Raw genomic sequence first — 15,694 nt, 5'->3', positions numbered from 1 at the left:
TACAAACCACACTTCTCAGACATTGTGTGGTGTGGTCAAGGAGAGAGGGGAGAGGTAGGTGCACATGAGGCTAGCAAGCCAACTAAGAAGTCAGGCAGGCTTGTCTTCGAGGTCCAGACTTAGCTTCTTGGGCCAAGCCTCCCATCTCCACAAGGCAGTGGCTTTGTGGGAAACTGCAATAATAACTAACACCCACCCTTAGAGACACTGGCTCTCAGTAACACCTTTGAGTTGAGTACTGCCTCTGGGCTTGCTGGGTGGGGTGACGTTAACCCTGCGCACAGACGCTGCCACTTTGAAAGGTGCTCTTGAGAAGTCACCTTCCCTCAGCCTGGGGGCTGTGATCTGTCATCATAGACACTGTGCTGCATTGTCTCAAAGTCCCTCTGTATACCCTCAACTTCTCACCCGAGAAGAGCTGGTTCTCCAGTAGCACCTTCGGCTTGCTCCCTCTCCTACGTGCACGTGTTTAGTTTGGGAGGCACTCTGTGTCTTGGGCACTCAGCTCTGGGTCTCAGCAATAATTCCCAGAGAGCAGGAAAAATGTTACTTGACACCTGTCAGATATTTAGAGTGACAGCTGGTGATAGTTTCAGATGGTAGGGTTTCCGTATTGTGAGTGGGTCCATGGTGCAAGCATCTCCCAAGAGGTGACATGTGAGCTGGAGGGAGGAAACTGATGCAGCTGGGAGAAGTGTGAGGAGGGCAAGCTCCAAGGAGAAAATGTGTGGCGAATGTACAGTCAACACCAGGAGCAGTGTGGCCAGCATGAGGCAGAACATGCACACACAGAGGTGGCTGGGTTTTAGGCTAAGAAGGGGGATGGGGTGCGGAAGGGCATGGTCTAATAGAGGTTTCTTCTGTGACAAGTGAACTGAAACTGTTGAAAGACAGCACTTCCTCAGGAGACAGGCCAGGATGGCTCAGATGTCACCTACATGTCTCTTTTGAGGCTGCACTCAAGAGTCTTAGGTCTGGCACTCGATCCCAATGGTTATTCCTGAAGAGGCAATGAGGCCAGAGCTTGAGTTCTGCTGGTAATCCCCCCCTCAACAACTGCCTCTTTACAACACACACACACCCCTGCCTCTTTACAACACACACACACACACAACTGCCTCTTTACAACACACACACAATTGTCTCTTTACAACACACACAACTGCCTCTGTACAACACACACACACACACACACACACAACTGCCTCTTTAAACAGCCTTCCTTCCCCTGCCTGCCCAGACCCGCCTCTTTCCCCACTTCACAGCCTCTCCTAAAGTTTAAAGAAAACGAAGATGGGAAGTGTGTATTTTAAAGAAAACAAAAAACATGTAGAAAGAAATGCTCTTTAGTTCCCCAAAATGTTATGTTGCTGATCGGATGACATTTCCCAGGAAATGCCTGCACATCGTGTCACAGGACATGTCCTCTGCCCGCAGTGCACTGCCCTGGGTTTGCCAAGGGTAAGACCAAAGATCGGGGAAGCCGTAGATGTTGCTGGAAAACTCAAAACTCAACATCTTTCATCTATAGTAAAGTCTTTGTTCTACCCTTTGCCCACAGAAGAGGGAGGTGGCCAGGAGGAGGCTGAAAGGGAACCATGCTCATCAGAGCTGGCTTCTCTGTTACATCCTGAGCAGCATCCCAGGTCTCTGGCCAAGAGGTGGAGCTGAGTGGGAGACTGAATAAGACTGGGTCCTCAGTTGATAGATCTGTTTGGAAGGGATCAGGAGGTGTGGCCTTGTTGGAGAAAGTGTGTCACTAGGAACAGGTCCTCACCAATCCCAGTTGGCTAGCTCTCTTGCTAGTGTTCTCTCTCTGTTTGTCTCTCTCGCCTTTATGTTTGTGGATCACATGTAAGCTCTCAGCTACTGCTGCAGTGCCATGCCTGCCTGCTGCTGCCATGCTCCCTGCCATGATGGTCATGAATTCACCCAAAACCGTAAACCCCAATAGATTCTGTCTCCTATAAGTTTCCTTGGTCTTAGTGTCTATCACAACAGTAGAAAAGTCACAAAGGCAGGTGGAAAGGACACAAAGGGAGCACGGGGAAACTGAGCCCCATCCTGGATAGTGACCAAGTGGTTGTTGCCTTCATACTAGAGGCCTCACCTCACCCCTCCTTCAGCTACAGAGGCTGCCTCTGCTGCACAGTCCATCCTGTCCAGTGGAGAGGACAGCCTGATAGTGCCTCGAGGACCACATTGTAGCACATCTGCACCGGGCCTCCCTTCCTAGCTACGTGTGTCTGTCACAAGCAATGGAGGAGCCAACAACAGTACTATCTCCCTTTGCTCCAAACTTCTGTTCATTCCACAGACGTTTAGTTCAGAGCCCTGTCTGCCCCAGGGACCCACAACCACAGATACCTCAAGTCTATAAAGATGGGGTGCTGGATGGGGTAGGGTGGGTGAGGACAAAGTACTGAGGGATAGCATGGCGGGAAGAAAGGTGGGGAAGGCACCCCTAAGTTGGGGAGTCTCTGGTGAGTATGGAGGAACTGGTGTGAAATGAGAAGCAGGAGAGGTTAAACATGTGACACCCCAGACCTGCAGTTAGAAAGTCACCCTGATGTCTGGGTTGGAGGAATCAGGGAGGAAGGAGGGTCTAGTCTAGCCGAGAGGGTGGGGAGAAGGGCTAGTTAGTAGGCCATAGAGGTCCAGATGGCTGATCCCCAGAGACAGTTTCCGGCAGAGCCCAGCAGACTTGTCAGTTTCCTACAGTGTCAGTGATACAGGGAAGGCACCCACATCCACAAAGAACCACCAAAAACAAAGACAGACCGTCCTAAGGGAACTACACCCCTGCCCAGCCACAGGACCCTGGCTGACAGAACCTTAGTCACCATGTTGTATGCTTGGCAGGCTCAGCTTTTCCTCTGCGGTCTTAGCAATCCCCACATGCTTCTCTGGAGACCAGAGCATATGGAACATCAGACAGCAATAAAGAATGGAGACTTGAGACTGGGCCTCCAGCCTGAGCCTATGGGAAACCTTTAGCCCAGCAGGCACCGAAGATAACACTGGACCACAGAAGGAGGCAGTGAAGCACTGTGGGCGTTTCCATGTGATAGATAAGCACACATTCCTCTCATGCTGGTCACCCTGGCATAATTTAAAGCACGTCCATACTTGGACGAGGAAGGAAAAGAGCCCAACAGTTCTGGAGAGATGCACTATGCAGATCACTAAAGGACACAGTCAGACCTTGACATCTGCTTGACACTGACCACGCCTCCAGGGCCAGGGAGGCCATGTATGCTGTCGGGAGATGGGGAAGGCACAGCCATAGCCACTGTGGTAGTGATGGTTTGCTGTCTGGCGAGATGCTCAGAGTGCCGACAAGCTGAGCAGCTAGCCCAGTGCTGAATGGTGTGGGAGGATTTAGTGGCTGAGAATAGAGATGCCAGCAGGTAGGAAACCTGAAAGGGTATCTGGGGTGGCATGTGTGCAGGGGCAGGTGCTAGGAGAAGTGTGTGTGAGGTAATCCAAAGGTGTATTTCCGAGCTGGGGAGGAGGGGAGGTACACAAGAGGCAGCCGCAGGGGCCAGGGCGGGGTGCCGAGCCTGACAGCAGGCCTGGACCAGGAGGTGAATGGCAGAGACAAGAACAGAGGTAACAAGTATCAATCAAGAGCGAGTGACAGTCACACCTCTCTATACTTGCGCTTTCCTCATACCCACCAGAGACATTCAAGGATGTGCCCATCCTCTGAGAACCTGCTGGATACTCCACAGATACACACAACCTCAGGATGTTGTCAGGGATCCTGCTGGATACTCCACAAATACACACAACCTCAGGATGTTGTCAGGGATCCTGGGCACTGGAGATGCTCATCCTATCCTTAGACCTCAGCACTGGCGCAGGATGGCACAGAAGAAACAGAAAGAAGGGAGCCGCTAGCTAATCCATCCATCCTACATCCAGAACCTTCTCTCAAACGCCTCTCAGGTCTCTGGTACCTGGTTGAGTACTACAGATAGTACTGGCAGAAAGTGGATTGTAGACACATTGATAATCAGGACACACTTAGACATGGTGGCAGAACATTCTTGCAGGGGACTCCGGTTGGAGGGCAGATAAGGTAAGGAGGCATCCACAGACAGGGCAAGAACCCATGGCTATAGGAAAGGCTCGCTGTGTTCAGGAGAATGTAAAGTCTTAGCTTGCCATGGGAGTGGGAGGCACATCACACAGGGCCTTACCTATTGAGGATGAGGGTCTGTCCTCATCCTATAGGAACAGATGCCACCAGGGCACTGAGATGGTGAAGCCCGGGCTGTCATTCTTGAGAGATCTGTCTTTTGACAGGAAACCAGATACAGAAGCGGCAGCCATTAGAATCACCGTACACGTGTCAAACGGCAGCTTGACCACCTAGGTGGGTGTATTGCATTTGGGGTACAGGCCACCCTGGGCCTTCCCATGAGAGGTCCCACATGGACACTTCCAGATTATGCCCTTGGAGACCTAGCCTCCTCTGAGCCCCACAGACCAGAGACATCTTGGTCTTCTGGCTTTTCAACCCCACCGCTTTTTCTTACTCTCCTCCCCACAGGACCCTCTTTCGCTCTTTTTTTGTTCCTGCACTAGCCTATGGCACCCATTCATCACTGCACACCCATCTACTCTCTGTCAGCATCTCTCCCATCTCCCTTCACTAGGCTCTCTGGCCACCGCCTTGTTCTCTGTGCTGCTAACACTAGAAGGGTTGGGGGGAGCAGCTCAGGCTCCCTGATCCCTCCTCCCCCCAACTGCATTAAAAACTTTATATATATACATACCTAGGTCACCCGACTCTATTCTACTCAGAGGCCAAATATTCACAGTGTCTGTCTCTCTCCTCTCCTTACCCCCAGTTTCTCACTATGTAGGCCCACAACTCACATGTAGACCGGCGGCTAGCCTCAAGCTTACAGAGATCTGCCTGTCTCTGCCTCTCTAGTTCCGGGATTAAAGATGCCAGGCCTAGCAGTCTTTTTTTTTTTTGGTTTTTCGAGACAGGGTTTCTCTGTGTAGCCTTGGCTGTCCTGGAACTCACTCTGTAGACCAGGCTGGCCTCGAACTCAGAAATCCGCCTGCCTCTGCCTCCCGCGTACTGGGATTAAAGGCGTGCGCCACCACGCCCGGCTCCTAGCAGTCTTTCTTAAGGCCCTTGCCATACCAAGCACTGCTACCCAGGAGCACTGGTCCCCATTCCATTCACCAGCTCCTTCACTCCGCTGTTTGCAGCTAACTAGACCAGTCACACGGAAGCTCAGCTCCCACCTGTCTTGTCCTCCTGCCTCAGAGCAGAGCCAGGCAGGAGGAGGCCAAGCTGAAGCACGCTTTCTACACCCACACCAGAGCTGAAGAGGGGGAAAAAAATCAAACCATCTGCTCACGGGACTTGAGCATGCTGGGCTCTGGGTGCTGCCTGGCAGGCCTTCTCGGCTTGCCTCCAGCACCTCTCCTGTTCCCTGGTGTTGGCTCTAAGCTCTCCCCAATCCCCGCCACCTCTGAGAACGGCTGGCTATCAGGCAGGAACATCCTCTCCTCTCCAGCCCAACTCTTTATCTGTATCCCCATTTGGTGCCACACCCCCTCCAAGGTTCTGACCTCACTTCCTGAGATCTTGATTCCCTAGACCCTCACTGAGGCCCTACTCCAGCCCCACTTCTTTTAAATTCCTTCAGAGTCACATAGCTGCCCATAGTGGACAGCACTTGACTCGGTCCTTTAGAACATTGCTACCCAGACACTATACAATGACAGGTATCTCAGGCCCTTCTCTCTCTAAAATACTCATAGCAGATGTAGCTCCCTGCTCCGGCTCTGCCCTGCTCTGGTCCCTCAATGTCACTGCTGTAGATGTCATGTGAGCTCTAGTCCCTTACCTCCAGCTGCTTCCTAGGCGAACAGCGCATCTCATGACCTTCATGCTCCACAGCTCCACCACAACTCAGCTCAAATCCTCCCTCCCACTGTGCCAAGCCCAGGGCTTGTCCTGTCACCGCTTTCAGGAGAGCCTTCCTGTCCTCACCCTTCCTGCCCCTCCCACAGCAGCTTCAGGAGCACTGGCCACACCATGCAAGCTGAGGTCCCCAGGTATAATCAGAGGCGAGTCACTTCTAAAGGAACAGGAAGGAAGAGAGGCAGGACACTGTCGTCCCCTCTTTCTTTCTTAGCTCCTCCAGACCAGTGCCCCCGTATCCACATCTGTCTCCACGCCTCGGCACACTGAGGTATGGTCACCATCTGTTGTATGTCCCACTCTTCTTCTAGACTGTAACTTCCATACCCAAATGTCACGTTACACCCTGTGTGCCTGGCAAGGAAGAAACTAGAGAAGGAAATGGGTAGACTTGGGCCCAAGTTAAATTTGAAGGCGGAATAACAGTAGGAAGCCTTAATAAACCTGTCCTATGCAGTGACCCCAGAAAGCAGGGTGTTTGTCATCTCAGCTCTATAGCACAGCATAGGAATTTCTCAAGTGTTAATGGTGACTGGCACTCACAGTTGACTCCCTGAGAAGCTGGGTACAGGGAACTTGATAGTGGGTCTTTTGCAGGTGGCACACAATAATAGCAGGCACGTGCCAGGTACAAAAGAGATGTAACCAGTAACGAGGTGTGAGTCACAGCAGCACGGGCCAGCTGGACTGCTTGCTGGCTGCAAGTTCAGATACAGGTCTTCCTAAAGATGCCTAAGATCGCACGTGGGCTTCTGAGATCCAAGACTACCCGGCCATTCTAGACCCCCTCTTGTGCCCACAGACAGGGGTTAGAGCTGCATGCGGCGGTTTTCTTCCCACAGCAAGTGAAGAAAAGAGCCCCCCAGCACATACAGAATGAGAATCCAAGGGAACAAATTCAGCCAGGCTGTCAGCAGCACTTGACTTTCGACAGACCTTAAGTTCTAAGGTAGGTGTCTCAGGCAGGTGTACCTTACAAGGCTAGGTACACAGCAGGACCAAGAAAGACACCACCAGGGAGTCACAGAGGCTTAATCATTTTAATAGGCATTCAAGACATGCTTCCTGCATGCCAAGGTGCCAAGTGCTGGAGGACAAAGACGTGAGGCACTGCCTCAGCTCTTGGACAGGATACTCATCAAGCCATTCCAAGGTGCAGGCACTATGACTGGAAAGCAAGGGTGTAAGAGCCTCTGCCTGGAAGGAAACCCTGCTCAGAAAATGCTTCCTAGAGTCTGTGTCCACATTAGCCCCAGGCAGTGCCACAGAAGGCATGAGCCAAGGACAAAGCCACCAAGCACAGAGCTCCTTCTAAGTCTAGACACTGTGTACAATGAGGGCACAGACCAGCGAGTATCTTTATGGTTCAGATCAAAAGACAGTCTAAAGGTGGAGAGGTGACTCAGTTGGTAAAGGGCTCGTTAGAGAAGCATGAGGATGTACGTGTCCAATCCCCCAGAATCCACATAAAAGGCTAGATGGGGCAGGACATACCTATAATACCAACACCAGGGAAGGGACAGACAGGAGGATCAGTGGTGCTCACTGGCCAATCTAGCTGAATTGGCAAGACCCAGGTCCCCGTGAGAAAGACTGTCTCAAAAGATAAGGTAGAGAGCAATTGAGCAAGACAGCAAATGTCGACCTCTGGCCTCCACACACAGGAACTCACATACATGTGTATACATACACAGGTCCCTGGGGAAAACACAAACATTTATAGCTCAGCTCACAGGCTCCAAGAAGCCCAAAGCCCTGGGATTAACTGAGGTGCTAGGACAGTGTCCTTTGTGTGCTGTGCTGGGAGTAAGGCTGGAAGAGCCCAGGAAGAAAGAAGGTTCTAGGGTGGGAGTATGTCCCATAACCCATTCCTGCTCAAGGTCCACAAGCTTCCAAGGCAGGTGTGCTGGAAAGGGCCCTGCTGAGAAAGATGGTCAGAAACTGGCACAAAGGAACAAAGTGATTCAAGATGAGGCTGGTGGATTGAAGGGAAGGGCAGCCTTTGGTGAGACCCAGACAATGAGTGACACTTAGAACAGCAAACCAGTTTTTATTCATAATAGACTCACCTATCAGTCAACATCCAGAGTCTCTGAGAGTGTGTAGAACCCAATTAAAAAGCTGTGCAACAAGCTGGAAGAGCAGTCACAGTCCTGTACCCCCAGCACACAGGAGGCAGACTCAGAGAGAGGATTGTGTGTTTGAGGCCAGCTAGGCTGCATAGCGAGAGCCTGTTTCAAAAAACTCCAAACCTAGTCTAGAGATAGAGTTCACTGGTAGAATTCTTGCATAGCATTAAACGGAAGGCCTTGGGTCCAATCCCAGGGCTACAAAACAAACGAAGGACAAGCCAGGCACGACAGCCTTTTCAGAAACAGCTTACTGTGCCTCACTATGTACAGTCTGTCACCTGCAAAGGGAACATCCCAGGCTCAAACACTGCAGCCTATACAGTCCACAGACAAACGCTCGGGGGCTGCGGGCAGGCAGGGGCTCCTGTGACACTGCCCATTCTCCCTTGTCCTTGAGGCCCCCACAATGCAGAAGACTGTTGTGGATACCACATGCTTGGCCTCCCTTACTTCTTACCAGAGAGCTGCCTTTTGCTGAGGCCGACTCCACAGAAACTTGAGGCCTGGAAGGAAGAAAGGCGAGGCAAGTTCCGAGGTGGGTTTCCCCTAGAGTTCTGTGAGTATACACAGAGGTCTGACCCATGGGGTGGAGAAAAATGGGGTCTTTTGAGATAAGTAGAGACTCCCCAAAAAGCAGGCAGGAAAATCCCCTAGAAGGCAGTGGAACCAGGGACTGCTGTACCTTTGATGTGCAGAATCACCCCTTTTACTCAATAGGCAAGCTGGGTCTCTGTGATGGAAACAAAGCCCATCACCTTACTCCACAACACCTACAAAGCAACAGGCTACCAACCAGCCTTCTCCCTTCCTTAGAGTCTTCAGGACACAGTATTGAGAGTCTGTATGGAAGCCCAGCTTAAATGCCACACAGGAATGTTCCCCACTTTTGAGCCCCGTGTGTACTTGAGTCCCAGACCCGTAGATGCTTACCCAGTGTCTGAATGGCAGGCACCTCTCCAAACTCAAAGCCTTATTCCTCCCAAGCCTGTGTCTCTCTGCATTGTGTCCTGGGCTGCAGTCACCCCATATCCTCCTTCCGCTTTGGCTTTTACCCTCCTGGCAGCTGCTTATCTCATGCTTGCCCTTCTTAGGATTGTCTGACGGTACCTCCACTGGCCCCACCCTCAGCGCACGCAGGAACCTTTCTGGGTCTAGAAAACATATATCAGATCAAGTCACTCCCGGGCCACAATCTTCCAGGTCTCACTCAACACTGTGTCCATAGCACACACACCCAGCACCTCCTCATGCAAATTCACCTTTCCTTCTTCTCTTTTTCCCCTTTAGTACTGGGGTTGAGCCTAGGGTTGTGTGCACAACAGATAAGAATTTTATTATAGAACTCTGCTCACCAGCCCTTTCTGTCGTTTTTGAGGAGAGTCTTGCTCTGTACACCAGGGCGGCCTAACACTTGGTCCTTCTGCCTTAGCCTCTTTACAGAGATTATAATTGTGTGCCACCACCCCCAGCTCCCCTGGGTCCTGGGCACTGAACACAGAGCCTTGCATCTACAGGTAAGCACTGCTGCATTCTCAATGCAGTAAACACATATTAAAAGGATAGTGAAAATTCCCAGTAATGAATTCAAGCTTGTTCTCAGTAAAAGGCCTGAGGGCTTTAAAAAAAATTATCTCCATTTAGAAGGTGATGGCTACCACTGAAATGGCTGATTGTAAAGGGCTTCTTTCTTCCATTTAGAGTTGTCAAAACAGAAAAGGTGTGCTGAAACAGGTAGAATATTCAACAGGGCAAATCCTTTTTTTTTTTTATTACAACCCACCTCATTGCCTTGTGTACTTTAAATACTTTCCTATGTCTTCTGAGGTTGGCTCAGTGTCTAATAAGGATTAGGAGCAATGCTGTGTGCCCAAGGTCACTGAGACTTGCCAGACAGTCCTGGCAAGTGTGGTTACTCAGAGCTAGTAGGGAACACAGGCAGGTGAGTTTGCACTCCCAGGGAGGTAAATTTGATTGTTGTTATGAAAACCCTACCTAGATTACTAGAGTACTTCTGCAAACCCAAAAGGTCACCCTTAATCCAGCCGGAAGCCACTACATTGCTAGTTCACTAGTTGACATGTAGCATTCAAAAAGTGGCACCTTTATTCCCTCCAACAAGCATTTAAGAGAGTGCCTGGCTAACTGAATGCCAGACCATGGGGGAACAGGGACAACACGATGTGGCTCCAGGCCTATCCACACACAGACTAGATTCTAAATACAGCTGTCTCTACCCTAAGTCTTTATCCGAGTCCCGGGGAGATTAGGTGAGGATTAATCATCAAGGAAGCACACAGAGCCCTCATAGCACTCAATATGAATGGTCACTATCAAATATTTGAAATTTCTTAACCATTTGTCGTCTGGGTGGGTCTCGACACCAACCTAGGCTACACAGAACTGACATCAGATAGAGAGAGAACACGAATACAGTCATCTCCACAACAATTCAGTGAACAATGACAGGTGCCTATTGGGGACAGGGGTGTGAAAATGAGAATGGAGTCACTGCCCCCAAGTAGATGACATGGCAACGCATGCCATGGGACAGTTGTACCAACTGCCTGGGAGTCGCCTGTTGACCTTCCAGCAGAACATGGTGAGACAAGGAAAATCCTTTATTTACCTTGGAAAGACAGCAACACAACCGCCCAAATGGCCAACCTATGCTTGCATATGTCCGGGCTGGGCTAGACAATCTTTGGCCTTTAAAGTTAGCCCATTGAGTCCCCAACCAAGAAGGCCAGAGCACAACTATTTCTGAACTGAGTCAGGTCTGTCAAGGAAAATCTGTGGTCAGGCTGCCAGCACCCAGCAGACTGACTTCTGTCATGTGTAGCCCACCCCGTGTGGTGCCAGCTCTGCCCTCCAGCTGTTACTCAAAACTCCAGAAGCACAGGGTCAAGCTAAGGCACAGGTGACCAAGGCATGTCAGGACACTAGCTGGATAGGGCTCTCAGGCTGGGAAAGTCCCTAAGCTTCAGGTGGGCAGTTGTGTCATCTTTGGCAAGTGAAGGGCCTGGGTTGTTGCAGGTCTCCGAGGGCAAAGGTATATGAACACTGCTGCAATTTCCAACGAATACAGAAAGAGGATTTCCTATTCCGCAGGGACGGAAAGTGCCCCAAGGGAAGGTTGACACAGAGGCAGTTCTTGCCCACGACACAGAGCCCAGAGAAGGCAGCGATGATCGAGGAAAGCCGGGCCTGCCCAAAGGGTTCTGACTCCGGGGCCCACGTCACGCACGCAGCATTAGACTCTGGAGCCCCCTAACCCGCAGCGACCAAGACACGGAGCACAACCCGTGCCCCCCTCCCTCAGTACATCCGTGCCGCCGGTCAGCGCACCGTGGCAGTGACACCCCCACACCCCGCGTCCAGCCGCCACGCCCCCGCCGCGCACCCACCTCGGCGCGCCGCACCGCACCTCTCCCTTCGGCTCTCCGCTGGACCGCACTGGACTTTCTGCGCACGCGCGTAGGCGGCCCCGCCCCACAAGCACGCGCTTGCGGGCTGCCCACCCCGAGTGCCCCGCGTCTCGGCGCTGCCGGCTCTGAGCATGCGCATTTGCGCCCGGCGGCGGCCAAGTCGGGAGCATGCGCTAGCTAAACAGCGGTTCCCGCGCTAAGGGGCGTGGGCTCACCTAAAGAGGTGGGAACCCAAGCGCCTGGTGTAAAGCAAAGTCACGGACGATTAGAAGTCCCATGGCTGCCCGTGGAAGTCGCCTCTGGTCCGGTCACACGTGGACCTGATCTGCCCCTTCTCGACGTCCAGTCTTGAGCGGATAGAGTGTAGGGCTCCTAGCTAGGGGCAGGACCTGTGTCATGGAGCCAGGAGGCCAAGACTGGTAGGAGTCGTGGTAGAAAGCGACAGCTGGATGGACCTCAGAAAAGGGAACAACGGAACAAGAAAGATATGGGACACAGGCAGAGATGCAGCTGCGGATGGGGACACGGTCACGTGACCGGCAGAGGCAGGCCAGAATGGGTATGGGGACAAGATCCATGACACTGGACAGGGGAGCCTACAATACTCTGTACATTCCCGGCTGGAGGGCAGAGACGTCGCTGTCTTGGCTGTGCAATTGAGCCACAGCCCCTGCAGCGGTGTACCGGCAATTATGGTGGCAACAGTAGTTTTGGAGAGGTTGGAGAACTCTAGTGTACCACAGCATCCGAGAGTTGATGAATCACATTGGCCCGTGGGATGTGCTCAAACCCCAGAGGGATCATCCTAGCATCCCCTGGGAATAGGCGGGTTCACACCTTTAAGAGACGTCGGGTATCAGCCAAGGGAGATAAGATCAGGGCCCTCTGAGCTGCCCTAGGAGCCTCCAGATAGCACTTAGGGGCCATCATACTCCTCTGAGTTGGGGGTAGGGTATCGCCAAATAGGTTTCAAGCGGGGATGGGGGTAGGGGGAAATTAGATGGCGATGCACGTGACACTTCCAGCCCGCTAGTGCTCAGATGAACGCGCCGCGCCCAGTGATAAGAGAGCTGAACCCGCCCAGTCCACGCCCAGCTTGCAGATTCAGGCGGTCCCGCAGCGCCCCCGCCGCTCTCTCCTCTGCAGCCTCCGCAGGCGCCGGGTCCAGGCGTCTCTCCAAGGCAGCACGAGGCTTCCACGGGCAGCACTGAGCCCCTGTCCCCGGCCCGCTGTGCTCCCAGCTGCAGCCCCCGGCCCACCTCCCAGCAGCAAGTAACGCCGGCCGGGCAGGAGGCGTGGGCAACCGCAGGCCGCGTCTAGGGTTGGCACCCACAGCGCGCTGCTCCCGCGCCGAGCGCGTTCCTCGCCGCTGCGGAACACAGCAAGCACCGCTACCGGAAAGCGTGTCCACGAGCCGCGGGCCTCACCGCGCGCACCCACTGCCACCTGCACCGCTGCGGGGGGGGGGGGGCGTGGAAAAGCGATCTGGTTAAGTGGGGCAGGGCCGGAGGGGATTGTGTAGAGAATCATAGAGTGTCCAAATGGCTTAGGAGAGACATGAAGAGGTCACCCACTAGAGGGAGGTACACTTAAGACATAGCTGCCAAAGCCCGCATCAGTGGGAGACCCGAGGTAAGAAAGAGCCTTGAAGTACAGCCTGGGTCAAGGTATTCAAAGGAGCTGGGGGCGAGATGGAAGGGCTGGAGTGAGGCAGCCTACCATAGTCCTTCCGGCAGAACTTCTTCAGGCTGATTCGGTAAGTGCCACGCGCAGGTCTGCAATGTGACTCACAGTCTAGGGGGAAAGAGTGGAGACTAGCAGATTCCCATGCCTCTCCCCCACACGGGTCTACTTTAGCTAGGGCCCTCTTCCCTATGCCAGTCTGGGTTCTGGTGTCCACTCACCCTGTGGCTCCACAGGACTGCTTTCTTCGGTGGGTCCAGGGACAGGAGTCTCTAAGGAGTGTGGGAGAATAGTCTATAATGGGGTAACTGACGGATAGGCTAAGGGAACAGACAACAGTCAGTAGCTGATGCGACTTTGGCTGAGGTGACTGAGACAGGGCAGGGTCACTCACTAACGCAAGGTGCCACAGGAGAACGGCTCTGCTGGAAACCTGGGGCACAGCGGTTACAGGTGAGGCCAGTAACACCATCCTTACAGGGACACTGGCCTGTGGTCTGGTTACAGGTTTTGCCAGCAGCACCAACTGGATGGCAGTCACAAGCTGAGGACAGAAAAGGACAGAAATGAGGAGCTCAGAAGTGCAGCTGGGGTTCTGGGGAAGTAACTTACGAACGCATATAGGTGGCAGGCTCACCTCTGCAAGCACGACGGTCACTCAGGACACGGCCTGGATCACGATAGAAGCCCTCCCGGCAGTAGTGGCAATGACGACCAGCAGTATTGTGCCGGCAGTTGAGGCACACGCCCCCACTGCGGCGGCCGGACAGTCGGTAGAGCTCCATGTTGAAGCGGCATCTTCGCGCATGGCCGTTGCAGGAGCAAGCTGCAGGGAAGGGTCAGTCAGGGGCAGCCCTGCCTGGTCAGAAGTCCCCAGGCTACCCTCCAAGGCCTCACCAAGGCAAGCGTGGGCTTCCTGCCCTGTAGCCCGCTGCCATGGCCTGTCGCAGTAGAAGGGCTTGCAGCGGCTGCAATCAGGGCCCTCTGTACCATGCTGGCAGTCGCAGACCAGGTGGCCATGGGTGTCCAACAGACACCGTGAGGCATGCCCATTGCACTTGCATCGACCTCCCACCTGAAGCTCAGTGGCTGAGTAGGAGTAGGGGACTGTCACCCCACCGTCCCTGGCGTCTCCCTGAATGGCAGGCCTTGTGAGTACTATGCGAATATCTGTGGCAGTCACCCAGTCTTGGAGCACGGGGCTGTTGTCCAGATCCAGGCCCTGTGGGCTGCCATCCTGCACACTGAAGGCCAGAAGGCCTCCACCATCAGGCTGAGCCTGGGGGGCTGGGAAGCAGAGGGCTTCTGGCCCTGGACCAGAAGAGCCATCAGCAGGAGCAGGCGGACGGCCATAGTCCAGGCTACAGCTGGAAGAGAAGAAGCCCAAGGGGACCCAGCTGCGGCCATGGTCCTGCGACTTAAGCAGGGCCACGGAGGCTGGGGGAGCTGAGCAGAAGCGCAGGCTCACGAAGACCAGCTCAAAAGCCTTCCCCAGGGGCACTGTGAGGGTTACGTTGAAAGGTGCCCGTTGCAGCAAATCGGAGCGCCAACAGAGAGGACTTGCAGTGCCCGGAGCAGAGGTCAGGAGGTCTGCAGAGTGTGCCCGCTGCGGGTCCGAGGAATCGCAGACGCGATTGGCCGACCTCCCGCACGTGCTGGACGCCAGCACCTCTCGGCCCAGAGCAGCGTTCACTAGGCCAGGAATACAAGAGCGAGGCTCCCTCGCCTCATCATAGCAGGGGTCGGCGGAGGCCGGCAGCCCTGGGCTCAGTGCAGCAGAGAGCGTGCCCGCGGTCAGCAGCAGCCCCCAGGGCCAGGTGGGCATGGCCGTGGCCGCTGTGAGTCAACCAGCCAGCTTCCGCCCAACGAGTCTGCCCTCGAAGAGAGAGCCTAGTCCGCTACTCTGCGTGCTGGGTCTGCAGTGCCAAGATAGCAGAGCCCCAGGGCGGCCCCCAACACAGGCCCAGAAGTGGGAGCAGCCACCGGCACGCCCGGGGCCGAGCACAGGAGCAGGGATGTTGGCGAGTCCTCCTTCTAGGCCTGAAGCGTTGACAGGAGTCGCCCCCGCTCCCGGTGCCTCCGCCCGCGGAGGCCCCACCCGCCGCCGGCCGCCAGCACTCACCCACGGAGGGCCAGGAGGAGCAGGTCTCCCGGCCTCCCGGGAAGGGCCCTGGGCGGGCGGGGCCTGGGGCGCCCGGGCTGCCGGCTTCTCCTGGCTGCAGGGAGAGCAGAGGAGCTGTGCCAGAAGGGGGTGGGGGGCTCAGCAGGAGCAAGCCTGGTCCTAGCCAGGGGCGGAGCTGCTCGGGCCGGGAAGGAAGGAGGGGAGGGGGCCTTGTCCCGACAGCCAGAATCAGAAGCAGATTCAGACACTGGCTGGGCCAGCACGGGAGGGGGCTGGGAGGCCCGCGATCCGGGGGAGGGGCTGGAGAGCCAGGAATGCGCTGACGGGAGGGGGCAGCTCAGCCTTGCAGCCCGTGAGGGACCACCCAGCAGGGTCCTCG

The 15,694-nt window shown here is 54.5% G+C and overlaps 2 protein-coding genes across 9 annotated transcripts in view; both read right to left on the bottom strand.

The window, feature by feature from the left end:
* The window catches only part of Tbc1d24 (TBC1 domain family member 24), a 29,223-nt gene extending 17,510 nt beyond the window's left edge, over positions 1–11,713 (bottom strand). For 5 of the 8 annotated variants that reach the window (XR_015045990.1, XM_029471290.2, XM_085833279.1 and 2 more), the window contains exon 1: positions 11,490–11,713. Coding sequence is in view for 4 of the 8 variants with exons in the window: in XM_029471290.2 (XP_029327150.1) it covers positions 11,490–11,649 (160 nt within the window). In the remaining 4 variants the exon portion in view is untranslated. The remainder of the gene's footprint in view (positions 1–11,489) is intronic. The other 3 variants (XM_029471292.2, XM_085833282.1, XM_029471293.2) reach the window with 3 other exon arrangements.
* Positions 11,714–12,613: 900 nt separating this feature from the next.
* Ntn3 (netrin 3) lies at positions 12,614–15,316 on the bottom strand. Its single transcript, XM_085833283.1, has 6 exons — positions 14,091–15,316; positions 13,831–14,019; positions 13,588–13,737; positions 13,415–13,465; positions 13,230–13,304; positions 12,614–12,964 (listed from the first exon to the last, which is right to left on the bottom strand). The coding sequence occupies exons 1-6, from the start codon at positions 15,016–15,018 to the stop codon at positions 12,615–12,617; spliced, it is 1,743 nt and encodes a 580-aa protein (XP_085689409.1). The 5' UTR covers positions 15,019–15,316; the 3' UTR covers position 12,614.
* Positions 15,317–15,694: the final 378 nt, after the last annotated feature.

The sequence above is a fragment of the Mus caroli genome, unplaced genomic scaffold, assembly GCF_978045245.1.
Source record: "Mus caroli unplaced genomic scaffold, Mus_caroli_1 scaffold_18, whole genome shotgun sequence".
NCBI classification, from domain to species: domain Eukaryota; kingdom Metazoa; phylum Chordata; class Mammalia; order Rodentia; family Muridae; genus Mus; species Mus caroli.
The sequence above is the reverse complement of the archived record's forward strand: the minus strand, read 5'-3'. Positions and strand labels throughout refer to the sequence as shown.